The 25728-nt window shown below is 41.5% G+C and overlaps 2 protein-coding genes across 6 annotated transcripts in view; one reads left to right on the top strand and one right to left on the bottom strand.

The window, feature by feature from the left end:
- LOC140708891 (uncharacterized) lies at positions 1–22458 on the bottom strand. Of its 5 annotated transcripts, none has more exons than XM_073006074.1 (4): positions 22151–22458; positions 19630–19706; positions 14014–14152; positions 1–143 (listed from the first exon to the last, which is right to left on the bottom strand). In XM_073006074.1, exons 3-4 carry the CDS (start codon positions 14030–14032, stop codon positions 1–3), a joined length of 162 nt encoding a protein of 53 aa, XP_072862175.1. In that variant the 5' UTR covers positions 14033–14152; positions 19630–19706; positions 22151–22458. The 5 variants fall into 5 exon arrangements, with proteins under 5 accessions (XP_072862175.1, XP_072862172.1, XP_072862173.1 ...); XM_073006071.1 differs by lacking the exon at positions 14014–14152 and adding an exon at positions 17358–17442; XM_073006072.1 differs by lacking the exon at positions 19630–19706.
- A 111-nt stretch (positions 22459–22569) lies between these two features.
- FBXO9 (F-box protein 9) overlaps positions 22570–25728 on the top strand; it is a 37146-nt gene continuing 33987 nt past the window's right edge. Inside the window, exons 1-2 of the mRNA XM_073006066.1 lie at positions 22570–22686; positions 23396–23546. The gene's annotated coding sequence lies outside the window, so the exon portion shown is untranslated. The remainder of the gene's footprint in view (positions 22687–23395; positions 23547–25728) is intronic.

The following is a 25728-nucleotide window of genomic DNA, read 5'->3' on the forward strand; positions in this document are numbered from 1 at the left end:
TCACGGCCGAAGCGGTTCAGTCCTGCAGTGGTAGCAGTCCTCCCCAGAATGTAACCAGATTTTTCGATGGCAGCACCAGCACAAGGTATTCAATAGGACGTGACTATCTCCCAAATACATATTTTCAAAAATCAGTCTTCTGCCTGCAGAGAAAAATGAGAGACAAGGATAAATGCTAATATATACATTTTGAGTATATATATTTTTGTAAGTCTAAATCTGTGTTTTATTGAACAGTCATACCCACATACTTGCATACCATTCATGACTACAACAGCAGAGCTGAATAGTTGTGTGATGCTGTATAGCCTGCAAAGCCCAAAGTACAGCAGGTTTTGGAACAATGTTGTTTCGTTATAATGTTGATGAGGGAAAAAAACTTGATTCCCAGCTGGGGCTGCTGTCCATGTGGAACTTCCACATTCTCCCTGTGTCTGTGTGGGTTTTCTCCAGGTGCTCCAGTTTCCTTCCACATTCCAAAGAGGTGCACACTAGGTGAACTGGTATGTCTATACTGTCCCAGGCCTGAGTGAGTGTAGGGGGTGTGTGTGAATGTGCCCTGCAATTGGTGTCTGTCTAGGGTTGGTTCCCACTCTGGGCCCTAAGCTGCTGGGATAGGCTTAGGTTTACCACCCACAACTGTAAACTGGAATAAGCAGGTAATAATTACCTTACCTTTTTTTTTTAATCTTTCTTAAATGTATTTATAACTTACATGTATTCCAATGTTTAATATTCAAAGTGTTTTAGTCTTTATTTAGAAGTTCGGTGATGTTTTTATGACCAGAAATATGCTGTAGGAACTTAACTCTTGTTTTTATCAATTAGCCTATGGCAAAATTGGTTTTGTTATGTGTTGTTTGGCATAAAGCTGCAGTTTCCAAAGAATCTACTGATAGGTTAAATGAGGACTTAGTGTATTGACTATGTTGCCCTTTACACAGTTCACTAACCCTTGGTCTAAATAATGCTCTTTTATAATTTCTTATACAACTAGAGATATTATGCTTGGAAAGTAAATTTGTCACTGACTCAGAAATGAATCAGCTCCAATTCAATGCTTTTCTGCTGACTAACCATTCTGGGCAAACACTGAGAGATAACTGTGGTCGATGAAAATTGTCAAGCTATGAAAATTTCTGCTAAATATACTGTGTTCTGTACACTTGAGCTACAATTAACAATGTAAACATACAAAAGCTAAGAAATGCTAAACTAAAGTTCTCCTGATAGAGAACTTATGTGTGCTCCATGAACTATGTGTGGCCAAGCATCAATTGTATTATCATCACTACTAGACATTCAGAAGCCAAAGAAAGAACTAGGAATTCAAGGCCTATGTGCAGGGTGTGCTCCTTTTAAAGTCATTCAGTTTGTGTCTTAAAAAAATGTCACTGATTTTTCATTTATATAATTCAGTCTGCCTATAATAAAGAAACTATAGTAATAATATAAAGTGACTAGTACTCCTACAAAGTGTACAGATCATAAAAGACAAGGACAGACTAAGGATTTGTCAGAGATTGGAGGCAATTAAGCAGACATGCCAACTAAATGCAATGTGGGATCCTTGACAGGACCCTGGAATAGAAAAGGACACTAGTGAAAAAGTTGGTAAGATCTGTTGTTAGTAGTATTGTGCCAATGCTAATTTCCTGGTTTTGATCAATGTTCTATGGTTATGTAAGCTATTAATATTAGGGAAAGTGGAGTGAAGGGTTTCTAGGAACTCTGTACTATTTTTGCAAGTTTTCTGTAAGTCTAAAATTAGTTCAAGATTAAAAATTTAAAAATAGGCCGGGCGCGGTGGCTCACGACTATAATCCCAGCACTTTGGGAGGCTGAGGTCAGGAATTTGAGACCAGCCTGGCCAACATGGCGAAACCCCGTCTCTACTAAAAACACAAAAATTAGCCGGGCGTGGTGGCATGTGCCTGTAGTCCCAACTACTCGGGAGGCTGGGGCAGGAGAATCGCTTGAACACAGGAGGCACAGACTGCAGTTAAGTCAAGATCACACCACTGCACACCAGCCTGGGTAACACAGTGAGACTCGCTCTCAAAAACAATTTTCTTAAATAAAATAAATAAATAAATAAATCCAGACTACGTTCTCCTGAAAGCTGTGTGTGAGCTTGAAAAATCTTAAGAAATATAAAGATCCTGCCTGATTTCACCATGCTTTATCACAGAATCAAACAAGCTTACAGATCAAGCCCCGCTCTACCCACCCTGCGCTCATTCCCTTTCCCCTAGAACCACTGGCTGGAGGGGCATTTTCCTTCTTGAAACTCTTCAGGATCAGACTCCCTACAACCTCCTTCAGCAGCTCTTTAGGCTGATGTATTCCATTGATGACTAATAAATATTTATAAAGTACATTCTGTGTGACAGATCCTATCTTTAAGCTCTGAGGATACAAAGACCAATAAAATATGGTCCCTTCTTTTTAAAGAGCTTAGAGTCTCCTGGCAGGGGATGGGGTGTGGATGGGAAGGGGGAAGCAGATATGTACCAATCATGAATACAAACTAAGATATTTCCAGTATGCTTAGGGCACAAGATGTGGAGGGGAATTAAGGAGAAAGCCCTCTTGGTTTCCAGCTGGGTCAATTCCATCTGGGCTTAGGGAGGGCAGAAAAAAATCTTCATAAAAGATTGTCTTAAAAAAGAGAAAAGCAGGTGTTTTGTAGGGCAAATGGGATTCTAGTACTCCAAGAAGCAGAAACTAAGAGACAGGGGCTTGAAATTGGGGGGTGGGAAAGGGGGAGCTTGTAGAAAGAGTTGGCAGAGTTTTGTTTATGGAGGAACCCAGATGCCATTTTTTAAAATACAGGTTTTGACTGGAATCTGCACTGGAGAAGAAAATGCTATAAAGCAGGGGTCCCCAAACCCAGGGCTGTGAACCAGTCTGTGGCCTGTTAGGAGCTAGGTCACACAGCAGGAGGAGAGCAGTGGGTGAGTGAGCATTATTGCCTGAGCTCCGCCTCTTGTCAGATCAGCAGCGGCGGCATTAGATTCTCACAGAAGCACGAACCCTATTGTGAAACTGCCCATGGAAGGGATCTAGGTTGCATGCTCCTTAGGACACTAATGCCTGATGTGAGGTGGAACAGTTTCATCCTGAAACCATGGACAGTATATTAGATAAAAATATTTATCTGGGGCCGGGCGCGGTGGCTCAAGCCTGTAATCCCAGCACTTTGGGAGGCCGAGACGGGCGGATCACGAGGTCAGGAGATCGAGACCATCCTGGTTAACATGGTGAAACCCCGTCTCTACTAAAAAATACAAAAACTAGCCGGGCGAGGTGGCGGGCGCCTGTAGTCCCAGCTACTCGGGAGGCGGAGGCAGGAGAATGGCGTGAACCCGGGAGGCGGAGCTTGCAGTGAGCTGAGATCCGGCCACTGCACTCCAGCCTGGGCGGCAGAGCGAGACTCCGTCTCAAAAAAAAAAAAAAAAAAAAAAAAAAAAAAAAAAAAAAATATTTATCTGTGTTAAAGTACTGTAGCTGTAGTTACTGTCCTGTGATTCAGTAAGAATGTAGTTTCATTCTTGGGAAATATACTCTGAGGGGTTTACAGTTAAAAGACCATGATGTATGCAATTTATTCTCAAGTGGGTAGAACAAAATTTTTATGTGCATTGCGGGGAGAACAAATGGGGTAAAATGTTAACAACAGGTAAATCTGGGTAAAGGGTATGCTATGGACTGAATGATATCCCTCCTCCAAATTCACATGTTAAAGCCCTAACCTCCAATGTGATTGTATTTGGAGACAGACTTACGAAAAGGTAATTAGGCTACAGAGGTCATAGGATAGGGGTCTGATACAATAGGGCTAGTGTCTTGTACCTCTCCCCCACACCCCCTACCACGAGGACACAGGAAAAAGGCAGCCATCTAAAAGCCAGGAAGACAGCCCTCACCAGAAACCAAACCATTTGATCTTGGACTCTCCAGCCTCCAGAACTGTGAAAAAAATAAATTTCTGTTAAGATACCCAGTCTTTGATATTATGTTATATATGGTAGCCCAAGCAGACTAAGATAGGATGTATGGGTATTCTTTTAGTATTCTTGCAATTTATGTAAATTTTAAATTATTATAGATTAAAAATTTCAATTATCCCTAAAATGGTAGAAGGGAAATTTTTAAAAGATACAGGCATCTTAAATGTTTTATTTTAGATCAAAATATACAAATGCAGACTTATTTAATACAACTTGTTGAGAGGACAGAACACTATCATATACCATGGTTCCTTCACTTCATGATTACTGTATTATGGAATAGATTGGATTCAGGCTGTGCTTTAGCCCAAAAAGTACACTTGGACCACAGCACAAGCAGTTTTGGCTCTGCATTTGTTTTCCCCTTTTTCTTCTTAATATTTATCTTCAACTATTTTTTTCATATAGCATACACACAGTCCTCAACTTATGATGGTTTGACTTATGATATTTTGACTTTACAATGACGCCAAAGCTACATGCATTTAGTAGAAATCATATTTCGAGTGCCTATACAACTATTCTGTTTTTCACTTTCAGTGAAGTATTCAATATATCCATGAGCTATTCAATGCATTATTATAAAATGGGCTTTGTGTTAGATAATTTTGCCCAATGATAGGCCAATGTAAGTGTTCTGAACATGTTTAAGACAGGGGAGGCTAGTCATAATTGTGCCACTGCACTCCAGCCTGGGTGACAGAAGAGACCTTGTCTTGAAAAGGAATCTGAAAACAATGGAACCATGCCTTCAGAATTCTAGAAAGTTATTTTCAACTGATAAATCTATATTCACCCGAATAATCAAGGGTGAAGGTAAAATACATTTTTAGACAAGCAAAGACTCACGGGTTACCTCCATGTACCCTTTTTTGAGAAGCTATTGGAGAAAATACTCCAGCAAAGTGAAGGAGTACACAAACCAGAGAATGACATAGATCCAGCAAATAGGATCCAACACAGGCAATATTCCAGCTATGGAGCTGGCTTAAAAAGAAACAGTAAAAATATTAATAGGTTAGCTGGGTGGAATGGCCCATGCCTGTAGTCCCAGCTACTCAGGAGGCTCAGCAAGAGGACGGCTTGAGCCCAAGAGTTCCAGACAAGCCTGGCTACCTTAGTGAGATCCCTTCTCTTAAAAATAACAAGTTATTGCCAAATTTGGGGCATTTGGAAAGAAGTTCATTGAAGATAAAGCAAAAGTAAAAAAATGAGGGGGAAGGGTTGGTTAGGCAATCATTAATTTTAGGGCAGAAAGAAGTACAGGATAGGAAGAGCATAATACGCTGTTTTTCTCAACAAGGAGCAATACATACACAGTCATAATGATGTGGTGACTGCTTAGCCCCTAAATATGGTAACCACTTTGGGACAATATGGGAGGAAGTGAAGATAACGATGGTGTAAGAGCTAAATCCTCACCTGTCATATCCAGAAATCACTATATTATGTATAAAATAATCAAGAAATGACTAAGTAGTTATGTGAGGGAAAAAACAGAAGACATTGCTGGAAGAGTTAAAAGTCATTGCTCTGGAGAATTAGGAGGGATGGGGCAGGGGACTGTTAGGATGCATTATAAACTGAAGAAGCTTTTTAAAATTTTATGTATTAATATATGCATTCACTTGAAAAACTAAAAAGATAACAATTTGGAAAAACCCATGAAGGTAACTAACAGAAGGAAAAACTAAGAATGAAAAGTGTTTGCCTCTGGAAAGAATAACTGGCAGGACTGTTGTTTTCATTTTAAGACTTTTGGAGCCATTTAATTGTACTTAACCATTTTCATCTATTTCTTGAATAAGAACAATTCTATCTTAATAAAGAGTTACACTTGTTCATAAAAAAAAAAAAAAAAAAAAGACGGGAGGCTTACAGTGATGCTCAGTAGGTTAGGTGAATTAAATGTGTATTTTTTTCCAATGATTTTTTAACTTATGATGTAATCCCACTCTCAGTTGAGACACATCTGTGTATGAATTCTCTATCATTCGTCATTTCACTTTCTAATAAATTAAGACTCCCAAACCATTGTTGTATGTCATCTTCCTAAAAAAAAAAAATCACTGGAAGCTTGATTTGTCAAAAAAAATCAGCCAACTGATAAACAATGTTTTGTTTGAAGGAGGCTTTGCCCTAGAGACAATGGGAAGTCAACTCAAGTTTTGTAACTAGGGGCTAACATGATCAGATCTGCATTTTGTAATCCAGTTAGAATATTTTTCATGTCCAACCAAAACTTGCAGTCTAATTTAAGCAAATTTCTTCATGCCTAGTACCTGTGGATATAAAGAAGCCATGTGATAAAAATGTCTATGCACATGAAATTAGTAATCAAGCATGTGTCTCTCAGCCTTCTCCTGCCTTAATTACACGACCTTTTCTCAGAGGAAGCATTTTCCACTCCTTTAATTACCTTTGGCATTCATCTCTGAATCCTCACACATTTCTCATTTCTCCATCTCCTTGATGAACTATAGTGACCAAAACTTAATAATAACTTGTATTACAGTAGCATGTGGATTCCCTCATGCTTTTTGCAATGGCATTATACTACTGATTTATGTCAGTTATTAATAATAAAGTCTTTTTTGGATAGTTAATGTCCCTTCATCATCCACTTAAATTGTACAATGGGAACAATGGTTTCCTAGATTATCACTGAGAAAGCTATTTATGAAAGAATTAAGAGCTTCATGGAAATCCAGATACATTGGATTCATTCAATGCACAGTCACCCCAACAATTCCTCCTTGTTATAGTCTGTTATATTATCAAGGAACAAAATCTAAGTACTCTGGCAAGATATGACTCTCACTATACCATGGTAGTTACTTTCTAATTTCTTATGCTACTTCAGGTAATTACCTAACAACTATACAATGGATCAGACTAGTGTCTCTTCAAGCATTGATGGCAGATGGTATAATTTTATTTAAACTTTAATGAGATGCTAAGCATTATGCAAGGTTCTTGGGCACACTATGGATAAGGCTAGGGTCTCTCCTTTAAATCACTCACAACTGACAAATACACAAAAAATGTAGAAACTGCTATGAGAATGCAGTAGACAGCAACCAACTCTTGGGATGAGGAGAGAGATCTGACAATCCTTCAGAGAAGAGGTAGTATCAAGATATTAAAAAATGAAAAAGGTTTTCTTACGCAGAAAAGGAGAGAAAGAAATTATAAGTGGAAGAAACTGTAAAAATGTTGGTGAATACAAGAGCTTGGTGTGTTCACAAGAGGGCAGGCACAGCCTAGTGGTTCTCACCCTGGTTGAATACAGAATCACCTAGAGAACCTTTAACATTTACTCACGCCTAGCCCCAGCCCCAAGAAGCAGGTCGGGATGGGGGCTGAGCTTTGAGAGTTCTGAAAGTTTTCCAGGTCTAATGTGCAACCAGGGATAAGTACAAGGCTAGGGTATAAAATCAATCCAACGGAGGGCAGTGGGGGAAATGGCAGGAAATAGCTAGAAAGTTAGGATGGGCCCAATTATGAACGTATGTGTGTCATGCAGGAATTTTTTTTTTGCTTTTGTTTTGTTATTTTTTTGAGACAGGGTCTCTGTCACCCAGGCTGAAGTATAGTGGCGCAAAACACAGCTCACTGCAGCCTCAACCTCCTAAGCCCAAGTCATCCTCCCACCTCAGCCTCCCAACTAGCTGGGGGTACTTAGTGTACAATACGAGGCATGATTTTTTTTTTTTTTTAAGAGACGAGGTCTCTTTTTTTTTTTTGCCCAGGTTGGTCTGGAACTTTTGGGCTCAAGCAATCCTCCCACTTTGGCTTCCCAAAGTGCTAGGATTATAGGCGTGAGTGCACCTGGCCTCATGCAGGAGTCTGATTTTTGTCCTACAGAAGGGAGTTTCTCAGAGTTTTTAAAGCAGAGAAACAGCATGAATAAAACTCCTCTGGAGACTACATAGATGTTAGCATACAGAGATCAGAGGCAGAGACTAATTAGGAGGTTACTCCAGTAGCCCAGGTGAAATATGATGAAGGCCTGAACAAAGGCACTGGACTGGGTGAGTCTTAGATACAACAGGAGACTATGGGTTTGAGATAGCGAATGTGTGTGCTTGTGCTATTTGGACAATGTACAGAGATATGGGTTCTGTTTTCTGGGGGGCTGAATTTGAGGTATGTACCAAACCTCTCACTGGAGATGCTCAATAAGCAAATAGCTCTAAGGTTGTTTTATTTTTCCCCAAAGACAGAGTATTATTGGAGCCCTTATTGGGAACACAGCATTCAGACAAGGCTGATACACCGTATCACTCCAGGGTACTCCATTCACAAAGAACACAATGTGAAAGGTGCCCACTGGAGTCGTTCAATAAGGCAGCCTGTGTTCAGAATAAGGAATGCAATAGTCCCATCACACCCTTGGTTTACTGCTCCAGATGCTTCAAGATAAATATTGAAGAACATAGTGTGGCATCTAAATGAAAGTACAAGAAGGGTAGATGAAGAAACACCGGATGCTGGAAGCAAAGGAGACTTGGAAAGCCATGATAACTGTCCCAAGTGTACAAAGGGACATCAGAGAGAAGGGTTAGTTACACTAGATAGGGATCCAGAAGACAGAACCATGACCACTCTTTGAGCTTTCTATTATTCACATTAGTGAATTTTCCCATACTGAAAAAAAGTGAATGGTATTAGCCAAACTAGCATTAGACAAGAAGCACCAGTCAGCTCATAGTCAAATCTGAGCATATCCTAGCAGGATGTGGTTAAATACACTTGAGAATGGTGTTGTTCAGTTATTCATCCTTTTTGTGGTTGCCCAAATATGATGACTCATGTCATAATCTGAAAGTAAAGAACAAAAACCTACTGTTGCTCTGGGAAAACAGGGCGATCGACAACGCACTAGAAAAAAGAAGGGAGCCATGGCAGGCACCTTCGCTGCTCTACTCCACAGGAATGCTCCCCTTCTTGCTTAGTTTACAGGGCCCTGATTTTACTCAGGATTCGACATACTCAGGCACAGCAGCCACCCCAGGGCATGAACTACGATAGATCTAAGCCAAGCAAAGGAATTCTACTTCCTTACTAAAATCTGTTTGGGAGTGGTGCCGTAGCTCGGACTTATGAGAATGAAAGTGAAGTGAGCTGGTGAGGAAGGAGAAGAGCTTCTGAGAAGGAATCTACTCCCTAATAAAGACAGTTGACAAAGAAGCTGCATTGAACATGGCTGTGTAAAGTTGTGACATTAAGGGCTGAAGCAGAGATGACGACAAGACATCAACCCTAAAGATGAGAATCCCATCTGTGAAGGATGTATTCATAGAAAGAGGCTGAGTCCTTGATGACATCAGTGGGCTGCTGCTTGAACCCTGAAAATATATGCCTTTGGGTTTATTGTTTTGCAACCTAACTGAAGGTCTCTGTTGAAGTCACTGTTAATCTATCCAGTACAGCTGAAGGCATTCCTGATACAGTGGGTTATGCTAACTTAAGTGACAAAATACAAAATTCTCTATAGGAGGTGACAGATAGACCTTTATGGTTAGCATAGTTTTGAAGACTGAAAGAGGTGTATAGCTGGAGACAAATTAGAAGTAACTGTCAGCCTGATGTTCATTTCCTTTCCATTATCTGCTTCCATTTTGAAAGAAAATATGATGCAAATAAGATACAAACCTATTGTGGTAAAAGAATGTCCAAAAACAGCACTCGGTATCACTCCAGGTTGCTTGGACAACTAGCTAGCTGAAGCTGTGTGACCTTGTGGAAACCAGTCATGTGCCTGTAACATGGCAGGTGGGAAACATGAAAGGATTCCACCTTGCATGACAAGTGGGGCACAGCGTGGGGACCACTCTGCATGTCATCGATAGTGACATTTACTATAGACAGCCACAGAGCTTCAGTCAAAGACAACCAAGGCAAGCACAGAACTCTAAAGCTGAGTTCTTTTTTCTTTTTGTGAGACAGGGTCTTGCTCTGTCTCCCAGATGAGTGCAGTGGTGTGATCATGGCTCACTGCAGCCTCATGGGCTCAGATAATCCTCCCACCTCAGCCTCCTAATTGGCTGGGACTACAGGCACACACCACCATGCCTGGTTAACTTTTGTATTTTTTGTAGAGACGGGGACTTGCTATGTTGCCCAGGTTGGTCTTGAACTCCTGAGTTCAAGCACTCTGCCCACCTCAGCCTCCCAAAGTGTTGGGGTTATAGGTGGGAGCCACTGTGCCCAGCCTCAATCGGAGTTCTAACAGGAAAAAAGGTTTCAGCACTCTAATGACTATTTTTAGTGTATTAATATTAATACATCCTTCTTTGATACTTAATGGGAGACATCTACATCTACAGAGTCAGTGCTTCAAAGAAGCAGGCAAATATCAAAAATTTGATACTTGACAAGACATCACAATTCCAGCCTGAAATCTCTGAGTATATGACATTAGCATACAAAGATTTCACACTGTGTAGACCAGACACCACACACTGGCAGCATAATATTTTACCCATAAGTCACTCCATTGAGACCTCAGTCCATAAGTAGAAGGCTGTTTCTACTGTTGGATTCTTTACAATTTGTTAAAAAAGCCAACTATTGTCTTTTCTATGGTTGTGAGGTTTACTCGCATTTGTGTGTGTGTGTATCTATACACATATTCACATACATATAAATATAATATTCATATAAGTATATTATATATAAATATATATGTAAATATGTGATATTTATTTTATAAAATTATATAGGCTGGGTGTGGTAGCTCACACCTGTAATCCTAGCACTTTGGGAGGCCTAGGTGAGCATACTGCTTATCCGGGAGTTCAAGCCCAGCCTGGACAACATGGCAAAACCCCATCTCTACAAAATACAAAAATTAGTTGGGCGTGATGGTGCATTCCTGTAGTCCTAGCTACTTATGGGGCTGAGGTGGGAGGATTGCTGGAGCCTGGGAGGTGGAGGTTGCAATGGGCCTAGGACACACCACTGCACTCCAGCCTGGGCAACAGAGCAAGACCATCCCCCCCACAAAAAAAGGTTTTTCTTAATTTAAAAAAGCATATAAATAAACGTTTTTGATATACAGCAATATGTGAAATATGCTCAAGACACTAAAGTATCAACAAAGCATCACTCAAGTGAAAAATTAAGTATAAGGCCCTATGTTCAGTATTGAGATAGAAGATCCACAGAGCTGTGGGTGGCAGATCTGGCCTCTGGGGACTTCTCATGCAGTTGGAGAGGTGGGAAATACACAAATGACCAGGAGACATGGACACTGGCTTAAGTTCCTACGTGGAGTGGAGATGAGAGTGCTACTGGTGCACAAGGAAGGAGTTACTTTGTGGATCACTGGCTAGGAATCTCAAGGAAGGCTCTGGGCCACCAATTTCTAAACTACAGCTAACTTTTCTTGTTAAGGACATGTCACTTAGCCATATTCCGATCCAGGTATAGATAACAAAAATTAATTTTTTTAAACTATACAAAGTTTTCCTTGTCAGTTATATTAATTTCCCACAGCTGCTCCAACAAATGTTCACAAAGTTGGTGGCTGAAAAGAGCAGAAACTTATTCTCTCAGGTTTCTGGAGGTCTGAAGTCCGAAACTAACATTCCTGCACTGAAGTAAAGGTGCTGGCACTTCCTTCAGAGGCTCTAGAGGGAATCCATTCTTTGTCTCTTCCAGCTTCTGGTGGTTGCAAGCACTCCTTGGCTTGTGACCACATCACTCCAATCTCTGCCTCTATGATCACATTTTCTTGTCTTCTGTTTTTAAATCTTCCTCTGTCTCTCGCTTATAAGGACTTGTGTTTTCATTTAAGGCCACCAAGATACTGCAGGATAATCTCTCCATTTCCGATTCTTTGATTCAATCACATCTGCAAAGTCCATTGTGTCACATAAAGTAACACTCACAGGTTCCAAGGATTAGAACCTGGTATATTTGCAGGTTATTATTTAGCCTATCGCTCCCCAGCAAAACATCCCAAAGACTTTTACACAGTCATCTAAATTGCACAGCAGCGATTTTCATTCATTCAAAGCTGGGTGTTTTAGAAATGAAATCAGAAATCTGTGCTTACTTACCCAGTGAACAAGGACATTCCATTTTAAAATATAGAATGTACTCATCTCTTTGATTTTACTTTAAGTTCCAGAATTCATGTGCAGAATGTGCAGGTTTGTTACATAGCTATACGTGTGCCATGGAGGTTTGCTGCACCTATTAACCCGTCCTCTAAGTTCCCTCCCCTTGCTCCCCTACCCCACAACAGGCCCTGGTGTGTGCTGTTCCCCTACCTCTGTCCATGTATTCTCATTGTTCAACTCCTGCTTACAAGTGAGAACATGCGGTGTTTGGTTTTCTGTTCCTGTGTTAGTTTGCTGAGGATGATGGCTTCCAGCTTCATCCATGTCCCTGCAGAGGACATGATCTCATATCTTTTAAGGCAGCGAAGTATTCCATGGTGTGTATGTACCACATTTTCTTTATCAAAGCGTACTTCTCTTTAACTTTGCACAGTGAACAAGACTTGACAATTCTAGCGTGAAATCTCTGAGTATACGACATTAGCATATGGAGATTCCATGCTGTGTGGACCAGGGATGGCACACTGGCACTCGGGGGGCTGAATCCCAGATTTAAAAATAAGGAATTTCGGCCTGGCGCAGTGGCTCACACCTGTAATCCCAACACTCTGGGAGGCCAAGGGTGGCAGATCACTAGGTCAGGAGTTCGAGACCAGCCTGGTCAAAATGGTGAAACCCTGTCTCTACTAAAAACACAAAAATTAGCCGAGCATGGTGGTGTGCACCTGTAATCCTAGCTACTCGCAAGGCTGAGGCAGGAGAATTGCTTGAACCAGGGAGGCAGAGGTTGCAGTGAGCCAAGATCACGCCACTGCACTCCATCCTGGGACAGAGTGAGACTCCGTCTCAAAAGAAAAAATGGAATGTCCTATATAAATCCCGATTTGGAGCCACCTGGGGTCCTTAGCCCTTCATGGTAATAAGAAATGGAAGAAATGTCCCCACCTCTTCAGGCTGGGTGTGTGCTCTGCAGCTCACCACAGTCCCCATTTTTTCCTTGTTGTCACTTGCCATTTTTTTTTTTTAAAGCTGTCCTTTTTTGTGTGTCCCTTCATAGCCACTTGTTTTACTGGATGAAAAATATTTCTCTGTTCCTATGCCTATATCAAAAGTGACAAAGTAAAAGCCTGAAGAACAAAAAAAAACACCTTATGCTTAAAGAAAAATTGGAAGGGAACAAAAATTGTTCTTTTTGAGAAGAGAAGAGCAATTTCTTACTGTTTGACAAGCACACACCCAGCTTCCTTGAGTCTTTTATTTTCCTCCTCTGCCCTGACAGCATTTAAATTCAGCTTCTGGTACAGACAGTTAACACTGCTTGAGAAATGAATGGAATGTAGCAGCCTGTCCATTACCTTGAGAATTAGCATGTATTTCTAACTTGCAGTATTTCTAAATTCTACTTTGACTCTAAGAATTCACTTGGATAAATCATTCACTATAACGAATCTACACTTAGCAGCCTAATATATGAAATATGCCGAAAACATAGTAATTTTAGTAGTATGTACACAGTACTATTATAAGTGCTTATGCATATATTATTAGTATATTTAACCCTCGTAACTCCACCAGGTAGGTACTATTACTATTATCCCTATTTTACAGAGAAGGAAACTGAGACACAAGTTACATGTCTAGGTTATACGACTAATATGGCAGAAATGAGACAGGAACCCAGGCTGACTGTAGCAAACTTAAGGAAAAGGTTTCAAAAGATCATGAAATCTTTGGAGGATCTGAAAACAAGAGGAACAGAAGTAGTACTTTGTATCTCAAAGCCCAAATATGGAAACCAGTGATATGGCTATGCTCTTGTTGGCTTCATTCCGCAATTAAACATCAGCGAATCCACTGGAGCCATCAGCAGCACCAACAGGCCCACGGTGGAGGCAAAGTGAGGGTCCCAGTTTCCACTCAGCACTGACCTGCTGTGCCTCGGGGCATCTCTTGGTCCTTGGGTTTACTTTCAGTGGAATCAGGGCATTGGACTTGCTCTAAGGTGGTTTCTTCCTCTAAAGCTGCGTGATTCTGTGACTCTGTATCAGGAATCGAGCTAGTATTTGTCTAAGAAAAAAACGGATAAATATTTCTGCTTTTTGCATCACAAGAACAAAGGTTAGTGGAGAAGACAGTACCACTGAAGGATCCCGTATGCTACACACCTTTCTTTCAAGAGACGCACAAGCACCCCAGTGCCTCAGCCAGGCCCCAGTGAACATTAAACATCAATTCCTTCTCTTCCGAGATCACACATCACATCTTCTAAGCCTCCTGCCCCAACCCACACATATAGACCCAGAGAATGGCCCCTCTCTCTTGATGCCATAGTGCCTTGTCCTCACCTCACTGCCGGCCCCTTCCCCGTGGCAGTGACCTGCAGGTGCACCCTCTGCTTCATCCTCGACACTCTCCAAGATTCCTTTATCTTCGTGTTCTCACTCCACTGGCAGTAGCAAGTCCTCAAAGATTGTTTGAAGGGCCCAAATTTGAGTTTTAGTCTTTGCTATTTATTTTCTGTACCACCTTGGCTAAGTACCTCAAAATTCTCAGTGCTTCTATTTTGTCATACGCAAAATAAAGATAAACTGTTGGGTCCAACTAAAAGTTTGGAAGTTCTGAAGTAGAAGAACAGTGAATACCACAGAATAGCTGGGGCAGGGAGGCAGCCTGGGCCCTCCCACAACAATGCCAGGACGACTGAGTCTCAGAGAGTCACAGAAAGGCCCCTCCATGCGGTCAGATCAGGCCTCTGGCCTTTGGGTAAGGCTGTACCCAACTAACAAAGAAAGACAGCTTTATCTCTCTTTCAAAGAGTTCCAGCAAACCTCTGAAGTCAATGTTAGGATGTTCCTGGCTAGGTGACATTGGGAAAAACCTTCCTGTGATTTGCCCCAATTCCCTCCCCTCAGCTTCAATCCTCGGTGCAGGCAAAGAACATCTGCTCATGGCCAGCAGCTCGCATCAGGTGCCTTGCTCATTCACAGCCTAAAAAACGGAGGCGAGGGGCAGGGAAAATTGTAGTTCATTCTTTATTTTGAAATCTTAATCAATGAATTAATGCCATCATTACACATTTTCTAAGACAGAAGACAAAAAATTACAACAAACTTGGCGTTCTCTGGGAGTTGTGGTTTACCAGGCCCATTGACACCATTCAGTTCCTTAGAAGAAGCTTGTCGCCCTTTGCATTAATTATCTTACATGGAAAAGATTCTGTTACTTTCATTTATCCTCCTGGGAAAAGTGGATTTATATGCAAAATCATTAGATGACCCTTCTCATGGTACTTCTGAGTTCCATTTTACCCTTACAGGTTTATAATTACACTTTGTATTCTAGGTTTGAATGTGTCCTAACTTTACAAAAGTCAGTGAACACTGTTAATTTCTTTTAAAAAGTTACTAGAAATAGTACATCTGGGTTTTCATTTTTCTCCTGGACCTAATTCTTCTGCCTCTGTACATTTTAGCAAGCAAAACTGTAAAGCATTTTGCCTCTTGGACTACTGCTTTTTTTCTGCATATGGAATAGTAGCTACAAAGCCAAAGGGACCTTCTTTACATGGATCTTGCTTTGTCTTTACTTTGACAGAGGAGTGAATTAAAGATGCATTCAGCTATTTCATCAACTGGATGCTAACAAGAGAAGATAATCCGTTACGTGATGTGCCCTCTTCTGTGCCCCAGAAACTGCTTCATACCTTTACCATCCCTCTCCTCTTTCAATCCCAGCATCTGAAAAAAGAACTCATCCTGCACTAGGTCCTTAATCCCACGAGAAGCTTCCACAACTCCCTGTTGCTTCTCTTACAATATCAAAGGTGCTCATGCCTTGAACCTTAAAAAAATTCTTCAATTGCTTGCAGATGATTTTTAAACTAGGACACACAGTTGGCTTTGGTGGACTGTAAAGAACTGACGTAAAGGTGAAATGTTAAAAAAATAAAAAATAAAACAGCCAGAAAAACAAACCTTTACCCTGCCATGTGTGAAACTGTAGATGAGCTAGAATGACAGTCCCCAGCTTAATGAAAACTGCCGAGGGTGGCAACAGTCCTGCTTGCCTGTGTTTCAGGGGTGGGCAAGATAAGGGATAGTGAAGATAGGGGAGTGACTAAGAGCATATCATATACAAGTTCATGTGGATAATAACTTTCATGATATTGGCAAATAAGTAGCTGGACATTACACAATAATACTTTACCTTTCTGGTTCTAAACCATTATCTTTTATGGTAGTTACAAGGTCAGCCACGTATTATCAGTATCTATATACATATTACAACACATTTGACAGAGGAGCTGATCTCAGGGTAAGATGCTTTCCTAGCATGTATAAAAAAATCAAAATGAATTAACATAAAGGAAGTAAAGGCTAAATGTAAAAATAAAATAGGGCAGGGATCAGCACACTTATTCTGTGAAGGGTCAGTAAACAGGTTAGGCTTTGCAGGCTCTCCATCTCCGTCACAACTTCACTCTGCCATTGTAGCATGAAAGCAGTCAAAGACAATATGTAAATACATGGGCATGGCTGTGTTCCAGTACAAATTTATTTACAAAAACAGGCAGCAGGAAGGATTGGCACACAAGCCATAGTTTGTCAAGCCCTGAAAATGAGGAAACCTCCCAAATAAGCAGAAGCACTTTAGTACTCTCCATAGAACCCTCATTTACCCGTAGGTTGCAGGGCTACATACAAGCTGTGTTTAACCTTAGAATATAAGCTCTGTGAGGGCAGAAACATTGCTGCCCTCTGTTCACAACTGTATTCCTAGTACTCAGTTCCCAGAGAATTGGCATAGTTGGCACAAGTACGGACTCACAATAAAGACAGGTTGAATGAATTAACTAATGAATGAACAACTTATGGAGCTTCAAAAGGCAATCCTGACCTTAGGTGATTTTCCTATACTACCATGTCCACCCTCACTGCCATCCTGTCACGCCCCACTTCTTTGCAAACTGGACAACTGTGTCGGGACTACGGTACCAAAATTATGACTCCTTCTAAAAACTTTTACACTTATTTAGGAAAAAATTTGCTTTTCAACAGCTAAGATAACATGAAGGCATGTATATCTTACATTTTTCTCCCTCACCTTTGTCTTAGTTAAATCATTCTCTAGTAAATTCTCTTTTAAAGCAAAGGCAATGTCCAAGAGGGCAAAACCATTAATAACTATCTTCGGGGAACCACAAGTTCAAGCAGCTTGTAACTTTCACGATATTGCCAAACATGTAGCTGGGCATCACACAGCAGTACTTTACCTTTCCGGTTCTCAGGCATCATCTTTTATGGTAGTCACAAGGGCAGTTACATGTTATCAATACTTTATCACAGGTCATGCTTCACCTATAGAAAGGTAAAAAAATAACTCACACTGATCTCTCCTAAAAAACGTGTGGTTCTCATAAGCTCTGGGCCATTGTTGTACATTTATCAAGTGGCTACTAAGGGTTCTTGACATGGTGGGAAAAGCACCAAATGAAAAGCCAGGCACCATTTTGGCCCTTTCATTTCAAAAAAAGTGAGTGAGGATGACAATCATTTGCTAGGAACTACAAGTTCACGCAGATAGTTACTTTCATGATATTGTCAAATACAGTTGGACATCACACTACAATACTTTATCGTTTGGTTCGGAGGCATTATTTTTTATACAGCTATGATTAGCTTATTTAAAGATAAAATATAACTGAATGCTAATTAATATAGATTTGAATGCTAAATTCATTAGGACCTATGTTCAAAGCCTAATGTTGAAGAAACTTCAGACAATAGAGTTACAATTTTTTTTTTCTGTAAAGGACCTTAATGATTATTCAACATCCTCACTTTACAGATGAGATCCAGAGACCCAACTAAGAAGAACAGAATCCTTGTTATCTTCTGAGTAGCTTTTTTTTTCCTTTTTTTTTTTTTTTGAGACGGAGTCTCGCTCTGTCACCCAGACTAGAGTGCAGTGGCACGATCTTGGTTCACTGCAAGCTCCGCCTCCCAGGTTCACGCCATTCTCCTGCCTCTGCCTCCTGAGTAGCTGGTACTACAGGCACCCGTCACCACACCTGGCTAATTTTTTGTATTTTTAGTAGAGACAGGGTTTCACAGTGTTAGCCAGGATGGTCTTGATCTCCTGACCTTGTGATCTGCCCACCTCGGCCTCCCAACGTGCTGGGATTACAGGCATGAGCTACCTCGCCCCGCCCCAAGTAGCATATTTTTTAAATGTGTGAATATAATACATGTTTTCTAGCCAACTAAAGATGTATCAAATGTTCCCCACGTTCCCCTTAGTAAAAAGCATATGAATATTTTGCTAATTCTGAGCCCATATAGTTTTAAAAAAAAGGGGGAGCAGATCTTTGAAGATGTGCTATCCTCAAACTCAAAGATGACTTCACATGTCAACATATGCTGGATTTGATTTCAGCCTGCTCAAGTGAGTGCCACGACATGTCAACATATGCTGGATTTGATTTCAGCCTGCTCAAGTGAGTGCCACCACAAGACACTCTTCCTACCCAGGAAGACTTTCAAAGCACAGTGAGTCAGGTACTTAATGTGCAAGGATAGTTCAGTTTCCTTGGAAGAAAATCAGGAATAGAAGCCTACTGTTTGGGTTGAGCGTTTCCCTAAAACCTGTTGAGTAGTAGTTTTTCCTAATATTGGACAGCACTTCACTAGGAGCAGACAGATTGAATGAGGATGCCCACATCAACCTTGGTACCATCTTGACATAGAGCTAAACTGCTGCTTTTACTTCTTTGGTTGCAATCAAAGGCATCTCTGATTTTCTTTCTGCCACAACATTTCTCTTACTGCCACAACATTTCCTTAGCATTTTAATGCAATTCACCCCAGAAAATGATCTGTTTCACTAAATTCTTTTTACTAGGTAATTTTCTAGAACACATGTGTTTTTATGAGGAAGTTAAAACTGTATTTCAAAGGTAAGCACAACCACAAACTAAGATACAATTATACTATAATCCCAAAACATGTGTATAAGTCATCTGGCACACACCTCTGTTTGCACATTCTCCCTGTCAACCACGTCAGTCATAAACACTGAGGTCCACAGATAGGAGATTTCTAATACTCTAAACATAGGCCCTTCTCAGAAAGCGACAGTTATCAAAGACCACAGGTGAAAGACTCAACAGTTAAGTGAGATACTATTCACAGGCTTTCAGATCAACATACAGAGGGGTCATTAGACCCAGAATTCTCCCAAGGAACCACCAGGCAAATATACACACTCACACAGATCCCACAAGCAGAAAAATGCATTTTATCAGGGCAAACATCAATAGAAGGGTTAGGGACCACTCCAGCTCTGCAAGATCCCACAAAATGAAACCGAGGAGACTGCTGCAAGAGCAGCAATACAAAAAAAAAAAAAAAAAAAAAAAAAGATTTAAGCAGTAGTGTTCCTGGCATGGTTCAGATGGAAAAACAGCAACAGATCCCAGAAGCAGAGCTGCAGCCAGGAATAACCTAAGCTCAAGCCATTTTAAGTAAGGGCAGGATAATACTTACTAAGGATTCACTGCATGGTTACCCTGGTTCTCTAGGCCTCCAGGCTGAGTGTTCAGGAATTGGACTCTGTTAAGTTACTGTCAAGGGACAAGCAGATCTTTATCAGGTATATGCTAGTTATGGGTAGGCACTATAGACCATCTTCACACCACAACTCAGGGGTGAAACTGTGGGGAAGCATTTTCCCTATTTTGCATGTGAGATTAACACTGGGAGATTTACAGAAGGCCACACAACTAATAAGTGGAGTCAGGCCCTTGCCCCAATTCTGCCGTACTTCAAAGCCCATGATACCACATTACCATGCATAAAATATGGCTCCGGCCTTAAAGAGGCTTAAACTAACCTAAACCAATCAGAGATCAATACAGCCAGTATAATAAAGGGCCAACAAGCAAGTATCCTGAGAAATAGAAAGAGAAAATATTGTAAGAGAAGTAGACTTAGGCTCCTCTGAGGACAGGTAGGAGTCACACAGGAGAGTGAAGAGAAGGGAGGGGGTTTCTAGGGAAAGCACTATGAGCAGTGGCACTGTGGTGGGAAGGAGCCTGGCACCACTAGCAGGACAGCAAGAAAACAAGACTGCTTAGAGTGCAAAGATGCATGCTGAAAAGAAAAGAGGATTTTAGACAGGAAGGGCGAGGCTGATGATGATAGGCCTTGGGAAGTCAGGCATAATATTTTAGACTTGAGATAGTACATAATGGAGAGAAACTGAAGGTTGCACATCCAGAATAGACATGATGAAGTGGTCATTTTAAAGATTAGACAGGCAAGAGAACACTGAAAAGACCAGAGGGAAGCTTCTCATTCATTTATTCAGCAAACATTTAATGAGAGCTTACTAAGAGTCAGGCTTGGGAGGCTGTTGCAGTACTGCAGGAGAGGAAGAGTGAGGACTAGATTAGAATATAGAAGGAGGGATCTATATAAAACATATTTCAAAGGTCTTGATGACTCATTGATACAGAGGATGAAGGAAACGAAGGAAAAGATGGTTAAAGATAATTCCAACGTTTCAAGATTAACGTAATTTCCACTGTACTAGGAATCTCAAAAAGCAATGAGAGTAACAAACAATAAAGTATAAAAAGGGCTCTGATGATACTGAACAGTCAATAAATAAAACGCCTAAATGGCTTGTTTGACATCCTAGTAGCTCATTTACACTTAGTCTGTGGAGAAGAAACTTCAGTGAAAAGACCTTTTTTGTGTGATTAAATGCTGAGTTCCCTTGGCCAGGACAGCAGGGGTCTGCCTAATCAGACAGGCTCCATCAACCCTCCAGCAACCCCCTCCACCATCTGAACCTAGATTGGTTTCATTAGGAAATGTGGCAGCCTCGCCGCTGCCTGGCCACCAGTTTTGACTTTGGAGAAGGGGACAAGGCAAAGTGGAAAGGGAGAAATAAAAAGTGGGCAGGGTCATTTAGAGAATGGGGAATGGTACGGGATGTCATTTTAAATAAAGGATTCCAGGACTGCTTTCCTTTCTACACTTACTTCCTAGTGTTTTACAAGTCCTGATCTCAAGTAGATAGGAAAGCCTTAAAGAGTCTTTACCAAATTGTAGCGCATTGTTCAGAAACTATTTTAAATGTGCATATTTATGCATATATTAACTCCCAGCACAGTTCAGCATATGATTGAGACACAAATTCTTCTTAATAATTTATATATTGACTACAGAAATTTAAAGCTCATTTAAACTTTATATTCGGCAATGGTGCCATTCACTATTGAAGCACACCCTGAAACCCCACTCACTGGGAAATGTGAGAAATGAAAACTGTAACTATCAAACTTCTGTTACTACAAAGAGTTCTCCCGGTTTAAAAAAAAAAAAACCCACAAGCGCCAATACCTTAGAGAAATCCAGTCCCACTTGTAAAATTCAGTATGGAAATCCCTCAGCCTAGCCCAGCTCCAGCAAAAGCAGGTCTTATTTAGTTATAAGTGGAAAGGAATACTCTTCTCTGCAGAATGATGCATTAGCTACCTTACATATAAGTCCTTAATGTTAGTGTCAAACTTTAAAAGGTTAACATTACAAAAGAATCAGTTGTTCTGAAAAATTCTTCAATATCCTTCTCATAACAGCTACTCAGAGTAATAAGAAAGAAATCAGAGCAGAAAGAAATCCAGTAAAAAAATGGTTGCAAAATAAGTACGCGAGGATTTTTGCTCAGACCCCTTGTGGGACAGCCAAGGGCCTAGTCAGGGAAATTCCAAGAGCAAGTCCTCAACGTGCCCCGCATCGAGGCTTCAGATGGGCTAGGGTCTTCCCTTTCTTTAAGACTAAAAGATAAACACCCATCAAAATCCTCTAGGCTCCGAGTTTTCATACCAGGAAGGAGAGACCCATATGATCGCAGAAAGAAACTATAACCCATTAGCCTCTTCCTGCGCCTCCGATCCGTCACGGGGCCACCGGCCAGGGGTCTCCCAGCCGCCCCAGCCCAGCAGCTACTAAAGTGACAGGTCGCCCGGCATAAGCCCCCAAATCCCGGAGCCCCACTTACTGGCGCCGCGAACTCAGGCAGGGGCCCGCCCCTGCGGTGAGCGCAGCTCCTCGACGAGCGGGGCACAGCCGCCAGCTCCGGAGCTGGAAATGGGGACAATCCCTGCTAAGACCGGCCGAGGGCTGCGTGCAGGGACGCCCGCGAGGTCCGCCGAGTCGCACGGGCCGCGCGGCGCATGGTAGTGCAGCAGGAACCCGGCCGTTTTCCAGCCTCCGGCAGGAAAACAAACAAAAGGCTGGGTGGCTTCTGCTGGGGACGACCGGCTGCTTTCCCTGGGAAAAGTTACCCTGCAGCTCCCCTCGCTGGCCCTGCGCGTCCCTGCACCGCGTCCCGTTCGCCCCGGCTCGCCCGGTCGAGCCGCGCGGCGCAGCTCTGGGCCTAGGGCGGCACAGAGCCCGGGGGACCCCTAACGCGTGCTGACCACAAGGCCATCTCCGACTCCAAACGAACGCCTCGTTGCAGATCGGCTCGACCAACCATCAAGACTTAGAAATATGGAGGCTGTCGATGGACGTTCTGAGCACATTTAATGAAAGGTAATCGTTGTGAAAACATTTTTCTTACTTGAAAAAACGTAGCTGAGGTGGCACGACATTAATGGCACCTAATAAAGTAATCAATGCCACTGAATTGGATTCAAAGTGGTTAAACAGCAAATTTCATGTTACCTTTATAGAAAAATAAAATGAAAACCCAACTGATTGTTAGCATTCCTTTGAACTCTTAACAGTTTTTATGTTGTTAGCAAGTAGTTGTAAAGACTAGACTCTTATCCAGATGGGAAACTGACTCTAGTCAGATTATCCTCTACACAACATGTTAGATTCCCTATAACTAGTTATAGGGAATCTAACACTAACATGTAATTTTATAACAAATTCATTTATGTCATAAGTGATATGGTAGACATTACCTAAAATCATCTTTATGAGGCTACAGGGCTTTGAATAAAGAAGTTGCTTCCAGGTCCCTGATTTTTAAATTTACATAATTGTTCTAAGCCAACAGTTGTTCAGCATTAGCGGGAAGCATCAGAACCACCTGGAGGACTTGTTAAACCAAGTATCTGGACTGCACTCTCAGATTCTGGTGCTAATGTTGCTGGTCACACTGCCATAAGCAACACAAATTTAACCAATAAAGCAATAACTCTTTAACACTTCGTGGACTGTTCTCTGAGTTTACAATTCCCAGCTGATCATCATATCAGTTTTTTCTCACTATTTTTATTTTTTAATTCTACAGACTGAAGATTGTTTTTTACTGAAAAAATCTATACCAAGGTCTGAATCCCTCTCTCCTCTTGATCTTGTGGAAGAAGCATGCAAGATATAAGATAGTCAAGCTTCTTTAGATTTCCTCTCCCAAATGGAAAAAGGTCATCTGGTCACTTGACGTATGTATAACATTGATATCTACCTTTGTGCTTACCTATTTAACAGCCAGCCCATATGGCAAATGAAAACTGAAAATCATTATCAGTGAAAAGATAGAGAGACATGACAAGGAATCTAACAAGTCATATACTACGGCCATGAAAAGCAATTTCTAAAGTAAAATGATCAGTTTTAGTCAAATTGTCCAAGCAGGTCTACCTGGCAAACAGAGGTCTACCTTTTAGCAAGAGTCCGCTAGGCTAGTAAGTAGCTTAGATCAGTAGTTTTGGCCTCAGGAAATTATAATCTTGTAAATATAATATAAGAATATAACCTTGTAATGAGGTCTAGTGTATACTGTGGAATTGACTGAAAATAGAAAATTAGTAGCTATGAAGCATAATAGTGTTTTAATGCTCAATTTATCTTTACAAATATTATTTTATTAAGCTTTAACTACTTGCTAGAATAAAAGAAACCATCTGTGTAATTGACCAGGCTATTTTAAACTAGCACTCAACATTTTAAATGAAACAGATTTGTTCTGAAACTATTTCAATACTTCATTCTCAGTTTGTAAAAGAATCACATTTATCATTTTATTCTATTGTAAATCTTTAGATTTAACCTTTCCCCCCAATTTAAATTTCAAAGTCCAAATTTAAGGAGTTCTTTGGGAGGAAATTTATCCCTAAAAAGATTTAAGCCCTAGAGTCTCCTTTAAAACTAAAAACTTAAATTTTTTGGCTTCTTTTAAACACTAAGGCATCTTTTATAGGTACCTGACTTACCGTGCAAATAAAAACACACGTATCCGAAGGGTGGATCCCAATATTAAAACATGGCAGGCCGGGCGCGGTGGCTCACGCCTGTAATCCCAGCACTTTGGGAGGCCAAGGCTGGTGGATCACGAGACCAGGAGTTCGAGACCAGCCTCACCAACATGGTGAAACCCCGTCTCTACTAAAAATACAAAAATTAGCTGGGCTTGGTGGCGTGCGCTGTAATCCCAGTTACTAAGGAGGCTGAAGCAAGAGAATCCCTTGAACCCGGGAGGCGGAGGTTACAGTGAGCAGAGATGGCGCCACTGCAATCCAGCCTGGGCGACAGCGACACTCCGTTCGAAACAAAACAAAACATGGCATTTGGACTACCTTATTGTAGCTCGTTCTCCCTCCCCTTCACTCTCTCTCTCTCCCCTCTCCCCCAGCACTTTCACCTCCATTTCTGTGCCAAAGATGTACTACAATTTTTTTTTTTTAGACGGAGTCTCACTCTGTCGCCCACGCTGTAGTGCAGTGGCGCGAACACTGCCACCTCCGCCTCCCAGGTTCAAGCGATTCTCCTGCCTCAGCCTCCTGAGTAACTGGGATTACAGGCGCGCCCCACCACACCCGGCTAAGTTTTGTACTTTTAGTAGAGACGGGGGTTTCACCATGTTGGTGAGGCTGATCTCGAACTCTTGATCTCGTGATCCACCCGCCTCGGCCTCCGAAAGTACTGGGATTACAGGCGTGAGCCGCCGCGCCCAGCCGATGTACCGCATTTTTAATCTCTCCAGAATAGAATGGATTAGAAATTTAAACTCTGTAAATTCGTTGAATGTTTGGAAGCCTATTAGTTCCTGGCACCAGTAAAAACTTTAAAAACTCAGTATATGTTTGCTAAATGAAGGTAATATGAAGACTGTCAATTTTCACAGGCAAACCCGTAGTTAAAAAGATTTAAATTGTGTAAAAACAAAGTATCACCTGATAAACAAGTACATTCACTTGAGAAGAAATAAGGTAGTATGGGCTTTAAGAGGGGGGGCGGAGGACCAAGTGTAAGTTCCGGTGCTCAAACCTGAGAGGCCGACTACAAATCCCAGAGTGCCTCGCGGGCGCCGTCTCCACGGCACTTGGGTTTCAGGGCTATGGAGTCGCAAGCCCTTCTCTCACTGCATTATGGGATCTGTAGTGAGACGTGCCTTGCGTGGGCTCTTTCCTCCTGCTGGGCACCAAAGCGTGTCTTTTCCTCAACCTCCAGTCTGTCTGTGCTCTCAAAAACTTTAGTCGTTATAACAACTGTGACTGTTGAGAAGTTTGTTTTCCCGCATTCTTGGCGCGGGACTCTAGCCAGAGGCTCCGAGGACTTTGTTGCGACTGTCCCAAGCGTCCAGTTCGATGCTTCTCAGGGCGGCTTGCTTTAGGGGCCCACCCC

Source organism: Chlorocebus sabaeus, chromosome 17, assembly GCF_047675955.1.
Source record: "Chlorocebus sabaeus isolate Y175 chromosome 17, mChlSab1.0.hap1, whole genome shotgun sequence".
Lineage (NCBI taxonomy): Eukaryota > Metazoa > Chordata > Mammalia > Primates > Cercopithecidae > Chlorocebus > Chlorocebus sabaeus.

Bases quoted from the DNA above. Each gene is read 5' to 3' on its own strand.
- LOC140708891 (XM_073006070.1), bottom strand. From the start codon at position 17,379: ATGATGCCTGAGAACCGGAAAG. The intron at 144-17,357 runs GTAAAGTACTGC...TTTTCTCTGCAG, and splicing joins GATGCCTGAGAACCGGAAAG to GCAGAAGACTGATTTTTGAA.